This window comes from Thalassophryne amazonica, chromosome 15 (genome assembly GCF_902500255.1).
Source record: "Thalassophryne amazonica chromosome 15, fThaAma1.1, whole genome shotgun sequence".
NCBI classification, from domain to species: Eukaryota; Metazoa; Chordata; class Actinopteri; order Batrachoidiformes; family Batrachoididae; genus Thalassophryne; species Thalassophryne amazonica.
In genome coordinates this window covers 30,276,190-30,288,426 of record NC_047117.1, presented here as the reverse complement: position 1 = coordinate 30,288,426, position 12,237 = coordinate 30,276,190, and the positions used below count along the sequence as shown (strand labels likewise).

At 37.3% G+C, this 12,237-nt stretch overlaps 1 protein-coding gene across 1 annotated transcript in view; it reads right to left on the bottom strand.

Annotated features, from left to right (window-relative positions):
* gucy1b1 (guanylate cyclase 1 soluble subunit beta 1) overlaps window positions 1-7,380 on the bottom strand; it is a 77,484-nt gene extending 70,104 nt beyond the window's left edge. The window contains exons 1-2 of the mRNA XM_034187693.1: window positions 7,240-7,380; window positions 6,932-7,005 (exon numbers count right to left, since the gene is read on the bottom strand). Coding sequence (XP_034043584.1) covers window positions 6,932-7,005; window positions 7,240-7,242 — 77 coding nt within the window. The 5' untranslated portion in view covers window positions 7,243-7,380. The remainder of the gene's footprint in view (window positions 1-6,931; window positions 7,006-7,239) is intronic.
* Window positions 7,381-12,237: the final 4,857 nt, after the last annotated feature.

The window sequence follows — 12,237 nt, the reverse complement described above, 5'->3', positions numbered from 1 at the left end:
ATGAAATGTGACGGAGAACTATAGTCTGTTTACCTGTCAATCACTGGACTACAGTGCACCTGTAAATATTCCAGCGCTTCACTTTTTCCACCATGTTACATTACAGCCTTATTCCAAAATGTTTGAAAAAGAAAAGGTTTCCCTCAAAATTCTACACACAATACCCCAACAATGAAAATATGGAAAAGGGTTTTATTTTTATTTTTGCAAATTTATTTAAAAAAAACAACTAGGAAATCACATTTACATATCTAATCACACCCTTTGCCATGAAGCTAAAATTGAGCTCATTTGCATCCTGTTTACACTGATCACCCTTGAGATGCTTCTACAGATTAATTGGAGTCCACTTGGAGTGAATTCAGTGATTGGACATGATTTGGAAAGGCACACACCAGTCTACATTTAAGGTCCCACAGTTGACAGTGCATGTCAGAGCACAAACCAAGCATGAAGTCAAAGGAACTGTCTGTAGACCTCCGAGACAGGATTGTCTCAAGGAACAAATCTGGGGAAGGGGTACAGAAACATTTCTGCTGCTTTGAATGTCCCAGTGAGTGCAGTGGCCTCCATCATCCATAAATAGGAAGAAGTTCGGATCCACCAGGACTCTTCCTTGAGCTGACCGCCCATCTAAACTGACCAATCAGGGGGAAGGGCCTTACTCAGGGAGGTGACCAACAACCCGGTGGTCACTCTGTCAGAGCACTAGCATTCCTCTGTGGAGAGAGGAGAACCTTCCTTAAGGACAATCATCTGTGCAGCAATCCACCAGTAAGGCCTGTATGGTAGAGTGGCCAGACGAAAACCACTCCTTACTAAAAGGCACATGGCAGCCCACCTGGAGTTTGCCAAAAGGCACCTGACAGACTTTCAGACCATGAGAAACAAAATTCTGTAGTCTGATGAGACAAAGATTGAAATCTTTGATGTGAATGCCAGGCATCTCTTTTGGAGGAAACCAGACACCATCCCTACAGTGAAGCATGGTGGTGTCAGCATCATGCTGTGGGGATATGTTTCAGCAGCAGGAACTAGGAGACAATCAGGATTGAGGGAAAGATGAATGCAGCAATGTACAGAGACATCCTGGATGAAAACCTGCTCCAGAGCGCTCTTGACCTCAGACTGGGGCAACGGTTTATCTTTAAGCACACAGCCAAGATATCAATATCAGTGGCTTCAGGACACCTCTGTGAATGTCCTTGAGTGGTCCAGCCAGAGCCCAGACCTGAATCTGATTGAACATCTCTGGAGAGATCTGAAAATGGCTGTGCACCAACACTCCCCATCCAACCTGATGGAGTTTAAGAGGTGCAGCAAAGAGGAATGTGCAAAACAGCCCAAAGATAGGTGCACCAAGCTTGTAGCCTCATATTTAAGACTTAAGGCTGTAATTGCTGCCAAAGGTGCATCAACAAAGTATTGAGCAAATGTTGTGAATACTTATGTAGAAGTGATTTCTTAGTTTGGGGGGGGGGATTTTTTTTATAAATTTGCAAAAAAAATTTATGTCCTCATTATGGGGTGTTGTGAATAGAACTCTGAGGGGAAAAAATTAATTTACTCCATTTGGGAATAAGGCTGTAACAAAATGTGGGAAAAGTGAAGCACAGTGAATACTTTCCTGATTTACTGTAACAACCAACAGGAGCTCTGGTCGATTTGAGGGTCACCAGTTAGCCTAATCTGTATGTTATATGTAGTGCTGTATGGAAGGAAGCCAGGGTACCAGAGAAAAACAGCACATGTACAGGAAAATCATAAAAAATAAGAATCAACTACATGAATAATGAACTAATTGTTTAAATGATCTTCCAGAAGAATTGGCATTCTTTGACTAGTTTCCATTCTTTTATTGTTTCATACTAATCTATGTGGAATGTTTTTGGGGTTTGGACTTTACAAAAGACAAGAATGGGAAGACACTGCTTTGGGCTTTAGGAAACTGTGATTGACATTTTTGTCACCAAACAGACTACAGGATTAATTTAGTAATTTATTATTTGGCACATTATCAATCAATCAATCACTTTTTTACATTAGCAACATTAGCAACAGCTGTGCCATTCTGAGCACACCTGATCCCATCAGATCTTCAAAGTGAATCAGAGTAGGTCCTGATTAGTATTTGCTCAAGACCACATGGAACATCATGGCCTCATTTATTTAGTAACATAACATAGGATTCATTCATTTTTGTGCAAAAAAATGAAATAAAATAAAATAATAATAATCAGGCATAAAACTGTTCATACCTGCAAGCAAGTTCTCTTTATAAATCACACACTATTTCAAAACTGTGCGCAAGTGTCTCTGCCACATATCCTGCCCTGTACATGCCCACATTTAAACAACAAATGGTGATTACAATACACATTGTGGATTTTCAAGCATACACATGAAGCCTGAAATGTGTCCTTATCATAGCACCAGAAGAACAGCAGGAAAAAGAAACATTTCTGAAACATAATTGAGGTATTTGGGTGTGATCAAGCAGTGGAATAACAGAAAAAATGAATGAACGAAATGAATTTATTTGGCCACACAGGTCCAGAACAACAAAAACTTACAAAGAAGAAAGAAAATAATCCAACAATGCACCCATGCCCCCGAAAGGGTGTAGGCAGAAGCAAAAGCTTGTAAACATCTACCCCTTTAACCTAAAATACAATTATACTATGTATAATAAAATTATACATATACCCATCATAACTAATACAAAGTACGAGGTCTGTTAGAAAAGTAATCCGACATTTTTATTTTTTTTTCAAAAACTATATGGTTTGAATCACGTGTGATTGCATCAGCCAAGCTTGAACCTTCGTGCGCATGCGTGAGTTTTTTCACACCTGTCGGTTGCATCATTCGCCTGTGAGCAGGCTTTGAGAGAGCACTGGTCCACCCCCTCGTCGGATTTTTATTGTCAGTGAAATGGCTGAGAGACTGCCGCTTTGCTCCATGAAATTTTTTTCAGAAACTGTTAGAGACAGCCAGTTGGAAACCATTCGAAAAATTCAGATGGATTTCGGTGAAGATTCTGTCGGTATCACACGGATTAAGGACCATTAAAACTGGATTAAAACGGCCCACGGTGGCGGAGGGCGCACCGCGCCCCGAGCGGCCATCGACAGGCTGGAACGAGCAGATCACTTCCAAATTTAAGGCTCTGTTGATGCAGGACGTCGTGTGACTAGCAGAGAAGTTTCAGAAGAGGTCGGGATGAGCACTTTATCGGCACATTCCACTGTTAAAGGAGATTTTGTAATGAAAGAAGTGCGGACAGATTCGCGCGTCGGGAGGCAGCCGCTCATGGCGCAGGACAAACAACACCTCCGTGTTGGAAGTCTCACAGGACAAGTTGGAACATGCCCAGCTGTTAAACAATTTCTCGGATACTCACTCGATTGAAAAGCCACCGAAAGCCGTCTGAATCTTACAAATGGTTTCCAACACGGAGGTGTTTTTTTGTTGAACGTTTTTTTTGTTGAGCGCGTTGCAAAATCCTCCGCACGTCTTTCATTACAAAATCTCCTGTAACAGTGGAATGTGCTGCAAAAGTGCAAAACACAGCGTTCAGTTTAGAAATGATCTGGTCGTTCCAGCCTGTCGATGGCCGCTCGGTGCGACGCATGCCCTCCGCCACTGTGGGCCATCTTTAAAAAGGTTTTAACACTCCTTAATCCATGTGACGCCAACAGAATCTTCACCGAAATCCATCTGAATCTTTCGAATGGTTTCCAACTGGCTGTCTCTAACAGTTTCTGAAAAAAATTTCATGGAGCAAAGCGGCAGCCTCTCAGCCATTTCACTGACAATAAAAATCCAAGGAGGGGGCTGGACCAGTGCTCACTCAAAGCCTGCCCACAGGCGAATGACGCAACCGACAGGCGTGAAAAAACTCACACATGCGCACGAAGGTTCAAGCTTGTCTGATGCAAGCGCACATGATTCAAATCCATATAGTTTTTGAAAAAAATAAAAAGGTCGGATAGTTTTCTCACAGACCTTGTATACATTGATCCATGATGTAGAATTAAAAAAAAAAACAAAAAACAAAAAAAAACACACAAACATGCAAGCAGCAGTGCACTAATTCGACATGCTATCGCAACTAATCAAATAATTTTTATAGAGCCTTTTAAAACCAACCAAACTACTGAGTGATTTCATGTTATTCGGGCAGTTATTCCAAATATTTACACCTTTAACAGAAATACAATGACTTTTTACAGTAGTTCGAATCGTTGATTTCTAAAATAATAATGTTCCTTGTAAATTATAACTGGAGTCCCTCATTCTAAACAGGTCCTGGACGTGTTGTGGCAGAAGTCTGTTTTTCACTTTGAACATAATTTGTATTAGGATGTAATCAATCAAGTCCCAAAATTTCAAAATATGCAAACAGACAAAGGATTAGTTGGTTCACAATAAGGTTTCTTACTAATAATTCTTGTAGCTTTTTTTTTTAAGTAAAAATATAGGCTTTGCGATAGTTTTGTAGGTGCTTCCCCAAATTTGAATACAGTAGGTCATGTATGGAACAAGTAATGAATGATATAAAGTAACTAATGAGTGTTAGGGGAGGAAGTCTTGTGCTTTATACAAAATGGCAATGATCTTTGACATTTTAGATTTAACATAATTTATATGTTTTCCAACTTCAATAAAGACCCCAAATGCATCAAGTGACAATGCTAGGTAACAATGTTGAGCCCACGAGTAGTTTTGAATCCAACCATTCAAAATAATGATTCACTCATGGTGCAGTATGTTGCATATTAATTTTGATCATGATCACTTAGACACAACTTTAACAAACTTTAATAAGTGGACAATAATTTATCATTATAGCTGTCTCTGAATCTTTTGCGCTGCTGTGACATCACTGCACTGGTGTCTTTTTGAAGATAAAATCTCTCCCAATAAAATTTGAATAGTGAAAACAACATGCCTCATTTTTTAAATAAAATTGCAGGAGGGAAATGATTTGTTTCATAGTAGTTGCAGAATATGAGTCCACCACTAAGGGCCCCTTCACACATAGTGTGAAGCGTGTGTAAAACGTGTAAAATCGTAGCTGCCTCGTACAACTGTTGCTACATGTATTTGCGCACACCAGTGGCTGAAAGACAGAGTGTGCACCGTGCGAGCGAACCCATCGATCCCTCTCACAGCAGGTGTCACCCATATTCCAGGTGACACACACGAACATCTAACACTGATGTAGGGATCATTCTCCCTTTCAGTTCAAGGAATATTAGTTTCCATTTGGAACTTCAACATAGCAGAAAACAATTAGCAGTGCAAATATAATTTACAACACAGTAAACAATACATAATCAATGAACATGGAATTTTAGGGAAGAAACAGCCTAATTATGAGCCTTAAACTCATTACCTTTGCCAATGAAGTCGGCAGAGGTTATGTTTTCACCCCTGTGTGTTTGTTTGTCTGTTTGTTTTTGAACAGCCTGGAGCCCAAAATTTTTCATATATCATTATGATTTTTTTTTTAAACTGAAGATTCATATCCTGATAGGTATTGATAGTGATTTAATTTTCAAGGTCATGGGCCAAAGGTCAAAGTCAGGAAAAATTTTGAAAATTGAACAAATCCCTATCTTTAACAGTGAATGAATTTTCAAGAATTTATAACTTTGTCAAAACAGATCAAATTTCTTTCATACAGTATTTGAGAGCATTATGTAGGATGATGTCCTTTATCGACTAAAAGTTTGATCAGGATCTAATCCAGATTATAGATTTTGTGGCCATTTAAAGTAAACACTGATAACCCATTTAATGTATATTTTACATTATATTTTAGTCAGACATGCCCCAATCACTCTCATATTTGAAAATGAGGTGCAGACTCACTATTGCCTGACAAAGTTTGATGCAGATCTGATCCAGATTGTGGATTTTGTTGACATTTGAATTTAACATTGAAAATCCCATTTGAAAACTGGACAAATCCCTAACTTTAACGTTGAACAAATTTTCAAGAATTCATAACTCTGACAAAACAGATAAAATTTATTTCATATTTGACAGCATTATGTAGGATGATATCCTTTATTGACTAACAAAGTTTGATCAGGATCTAATCCAGATTATAGATTTTGTGACCATTTAAAGTAAACATTGATAACCCATTTAATGTATATTTTACATTTTATTTTAATCAGACATGCCCCAATCACTATCATATTTGAAAGTGAGGTGCAGACTCACTATTGCCTGACAATGTTTGATCCAGATCTGATCCGGATTGTGGATTTTATTGACATTTGAATTTAATATTGAAAATCCCATTTGGTGTACATTTTGCATTACATCTCAATCAAAAGTGCCTCGGTCAGTCTTATTTTTTTGTTATGGATTTACCTACAACACCAAAATTGGATGGAGGTTCCACTTTTATGCCTGTTTATCTTCCAGTTAGTCAGAAAACAAGTGCCAAAAAGCAATGACAAATTGTGCATAGCAGAGATAACTAATGTTCTGTGAAAATTACCTGAAAAAGAATGCAGAAGCTGAAAAAGTTGGAAAAAAAAAACCCTGACACCACAAAAAAATAACTTTTTGATTCAAGTGCATGAACTAAATACATACTGCTGACATTTGATCAAATCTAATAGCTTATGAAAAGCCACTTCTAACAGGACTTTGACCTTGAAAAATTTTCCAAGGCAAAATTTTGTGGAACTGGAAACTAGTGTTGCTGGAGGTTTGCCCTCTAGGAGCTCGGTGCGCTAGTTTCATGTTTGAAATCACGACTCCAGGAAAACAAAAAACAAAAAAAGTGAAGTGTCTCTGAGATGACTTTAAACGATTGGTAGTTAGATTGTCAGGGTTGGTGAAGGAAAGCAGCCGTGTTGGACACAGATGCGGGCCTGAGTGTTCACTGTAACTGTGATAAACTCACTTGATGTCTTCCCACACTTCTGGGCCATAATTCCTTAAAACAAGGAGCTCCAAGGCGTGATTCACGAATCCGTACTGCAAATAGGAAACACCATCAATATGGAATCAGACATATCTACATTCCCACGCACACATTCTTCCATTATCTGCCCAAAAACGCGTCAGATGGATGCCGATTATGTCCACCTGTTCATATTTACAGGTCGAGGAGACAAATTACTGTACAATATCCGACACACATAGCGCCGTGCGGCACAAACTGCATGCTTAAATATCACGGACGTCCAATAAAACCCGTTATGTACATACCATGATAGCAGCCGAGCTCTTCTTTCTTTATTTTTAAGCAGAAATCGTTCTGTCTGGCATAATAACCTTCATCGTTTAGTCCAGATGCTGAGCAGCTGAACGACCATTCAGCCGCTGGTGACTGACAGCTACAGTGACCAATAGGATAAGAGGATGACTGTTACGTAACCACTTTCTGACCAATGGGTTGGAAGCTACGATTTTTCCACTGCTGCTGGCGATGCAGCTCCACAGACTGTGGTATTTATAAAGTGTCCACTTTGCAAATAACATTATCTGCGGATTCGAACAAAGCACACAATGGAATCATGTTTTAGTAAAAACTTTGTGATAAAATTACAAGTGAATATGGGAGTAAGAAGGCATGTATGATATGTTAAAAATTTTAGAAAAAGTCAAAACTACTAATTCAGATATAGATTAGCTACAAATGCACACCAACAAGCAATATGAATTAATTAATCTTAATTAATCTTAATTAATAAAATCATACAATTTATTTTCAGTTGTCTCCTACCATTTATATGAAAACCACACTCTGCTGAGTTGTGTTTTCATCATCATTTGACTTTTAAATCAACTTCTTTTTGGTTAGACATGTTACTTAATATGAAAATGAAGCTTGTAATTGATGGATAATTGGTTTCTTGAATTAAATAGCAAGATACATTTGAAAAAAAAACATTTTTCTGAGAATAAGAAGTTTGACTTGTTATTGTTATTGTTATTGTTGTTGTTGTTGTTGTTGTTGTTGACCCACTGGTTGCTCAAAAATAAATGCTACTTTGCATTCAGATATTGTGGATTTTTTTTTTTTTACCCAACTCTATATGACAGTTTATTCCAAGTTTGGAGTATTAGCTCTTTATGCAGTATATTGGAAACTATTATAAAATGTTGCTTTACCAAAATGTTGGCATAAAATTTCAAAAAACTTGAATAAAATGAAAAGAAGTGCCAAACAACGGACATCAGTGAAATAATTTTTAATTTTGTGGCATGAAACAAGATTTTATTTTTAATAACGATATTTTAAAATAGTGATATTTTTTCAGTCTTAATAATTTTCCAATTCTGTGTGCAAATTATTCATTTTGGTTTAACTGTGAAGGAAATACATTTAAATCAATCTTGATCAACTTTAACAATTGGCAAACATACACTCCCCGTCAAAAGTTCAAACACACTTTCCCAAAACATTTGACTGGTAGCGTACGCATGTGGAAATAACACCAGATTACAAAAAAATCCTGCAATACACATTAAAAATTAAAAAAATTAGGAGTATGGCATAGCTGCCTTTAAAGGTTTTTTTTTACATTTTCGTAACACATGGGGCTTCATCAATGACTTTAATGCTATGAGTATCCTTGAAGCCAAGGGTCAACAGTTATATTTTACCTTGGAATTAATTCCACAGGGGGACTATCTGGGATGGACCCAAAAACTCAGTACTTTAACATTTCCCATAATCCCCCTGGTGGCCCCCTGTGTTTCCCAGAATGCACCAAGACACCAGCAGAGTTTCAGCGTCTCACAGCAAATGTAAAAAATGCCTATAGTGAGGATGTGGATGGTGTTGACCCAGCAAGTTCATGGGTGATTATGATGATACATTATCCCAAGTTGAGCGGGTTATCTAGAGGAGGTGTAGCACCTGTGGTGGACGTCTGCTGCCACCCGATGTTGTCTTTTTGTCCATACTTCACGAGGTTTGTTTACATTGTGCCCTGAACCAGTGTTACTGACCGAACGGTCCCCCCCTAAAAATCGGTCCGCCCTGCCTTCACTGTGCATGCGTCATCAGCCAGGTGAATGGTTCGCAGTTAATTGTTTATCCTTAATGTTTTCACTTTACATAAGATCTCACTCACCAGCAATGGCCAAGTTAAATAAAAATAAAAAAAATTGAAAAATAAATTGCAATTGTACTTATTATCCAAATACTGAGTAGTCAATCACTTAAGTCTTGCCATGTCAATATTTATTGCATTTTGATTCTATTACATTAATAACTAAAGGACACCAGTATGAGTGACAATAAAATATTAATCACATTATTGTATCTTCTTCCCATTCTATGGGAAATCAGTGAAACCAGTTTAATAAATGTAGTATAAACATGTTTACTGTGAAAAAAAAAAAAAAAAAGTAAAAATGCAAGATTTGTGTTTGGAAAATGTTTTCAATTTAGAATGCTTCATGTATAAGTAAAATACAGAGGTTTCAGTTACAAATATATACTAAGTTAAAACTACACACCTTAAAAATGACATAAACCCTAACATTTTTTTTTCTGACTGTTTTCTGTTTGCTGAGGAAGAAAAATGTTAGCCCATGTTGAGCATATCCAAAGAAAATGAAGGGTATGTACAAATATTTCAACTCTATGAAAACTAACGTGGTGAATGGTAAATGGATGCATTTATATAGCGCTTTCATGCTCAAAGTGCTTTACAGTGATGCATCACATTCACCTATTCACACACACACTCGCACACACCGATGTCAGGGTGCTGCCACACAAAGGCGCTCAACTGCACACCGAGAGCAACTTGGTCCGCCCATAGTTTCCATAAGGCACCTGAAACTACTCTGTGTCACTTCATTACAGGGAGAATCTGAATTTACAAATGTGGTGAAATTTACTTTCATCAACCTTTAAGATAAAACTGACAATGTTGATGCAGTGTATACGATGCCCTTCAAAGGTATAGGTCCCCTTGGTATTTCACACATTTTAATTTGTTTATGCCTTTTCAAAAAAAATAAAAAAACAGGCTTCTCAATATAAAAAATTAAAAAATTATCTTCTTTAAACTCACACTGAATGCAAATCTCTACAACTTGATGTAAATTAAATAAAAGTATAAAAGCCAAAATGATGGGTTGCATAAGTAATCAGCTCCTCTGGTTTAATACCTGTAAATAATGTTTTATTGCCAGTTTTCTTCAGTCAAGTCAGGGGATGGATACATGAACATTTCCAAGTTATTGAATATGTCTTGGACTTTATTTAGATGAGTTATGAAGAAATATAAACAGTATGTCACTCTGTGGTAAATTTGTGTGGAGTAGACAGTTCTCAAAAACTGAGTGACTGTGCAAGAAGGAGAAGAGTGAGGAAAGCCACCAAGACACCCAGACAACCCAGATGAAGTTATAGGCTTCTGTGAGAAATTGTGCATTGTGCATGTTTTGCATTTTGTATCACCAGTTATACAGCTTCATGATGAAGTAGCAGAGGAGGATTTTCTTTGATCTAAAGATTAAATCTAGGCTAGCATCTCTGATAGCTGAACTTTCAGGTCTTTTTTTTTTCTTTTTGGAAAATCCTATTTGTATTTCTTGATGTAAATAAAGTCCAGTATTCAATAACTTGGAAATGTTCATGTATCCATCCCCTGACTTGACTGAAGAAAACTGGCAATAAAACAGATTATTTACAGGTATTATACCAAAGGGGCCCATTACTTATGCAACCCATCATCTTGGCTTTTATATTTTTATTTAAATTATATCAAGCTGCAGAGATTTACTTTGAGTTTAAGGAAGATAATTTTTACTTAATTTTTAAATTTTTATGTTGATAAGCCTTATTTAAGTTGTCGCAGGCTTTTTTTAAAAAATATATGACAAAGACATTATATTTACACACAAATGGAGTTTGTAGCCTAATAGATTTGGAGAGCACTGTATATTGATTCCCATCAGAGTCTCTTCAGCAAGTATCCACCAAGTCAGCGCTTAAAAGATGTGAATGGAACACTCCGATATTCATGGAAAACAGTCTTGATCAAAGGAAATGCTCTGCTGAACAGAAACTACAGAAGATCTGATTTTATTGTATTAACTTCATGAAAGATCATCTATTCCAACGGCTTTAAAGGGGTCATACTGTGTATCTTTTCAGCAACCTAATGCTGGTTGTCATATTTTAAATAAATATTAACGTTAGTGGCCATGGTATGGTAAATGGACTGCATTTATATAGCACTTTTCCATCTGCATCAGATGCTCAAAGCGCTTTACAATTATGCCTCACATTCACCCCGATGTCAGGGTGCTGCCATACAAGGCACTCACTACACACCGGGAGCAATAGGGGATTAAAGGCCTTGCCCAAGTGCCCTTAGTGATTTTCTAGTCAGGCAGGGATTTGAACCGAGGATCTTCTGGTCTCAAGCCCAACACCTTAACCACTAGACCATCACCTCCCCCAAATAAATAATAATAATAATAATAATAATGATAATGATAAACCAACATAAAAATCTTTTCAGGTCTCTAAAGGTTTGTTTAGATAGTAGCAGTGACCATGACAGCATATTCCCACAGAATTACGTAACACGACACAATTAATTCTGCAGTGAGTAGACATGGTCCCACTCCAGATAGTGTTAAATCAACTCTTACAATGGATCGCTTTGATTTAGCATGATAGATAGATAGATAGATAGATAGATAGATAGATAGATAGATAGATAGATAGATAGATAGATAGATAGATAGATAGATAGATAGATAGATAGATAGATAGATAGATAGATAGATAGATAGATAGATAGATAGATAGATAGATAGATAGATAGATAGATAGATAGATAGATAGATAGATAGATAGATTTGATGCTAAGTTGCAATACATAACATACATCATACCATTACTTGGAACAATTAGCTGGGCAGTACATCCTTCCCAGTCTTTTCCTCTTCTGTCATCTCGGAAAACCTTTCTGTTTTACATGAATGCACACAGTGTATGAGACATTCAATGTCCATTTTTACATGAAATGCTCTGCAATACCAAAAGACGCAGAAGGCAACTTCCTTGATAAACCATTGTCAGTCGCCAATGGCGTGCCGCTATGGCGCAAGTGCTTTTCTTCACACTGTTAGAAGCTTGATGCTTTTCTGTTGAAGTGAATGAAACATCTGGCTTTCTGTTGAGCTCCGTGCTTGTTGCTTTAAATGGAAAGGAGCTGATGCTCTTTGCAC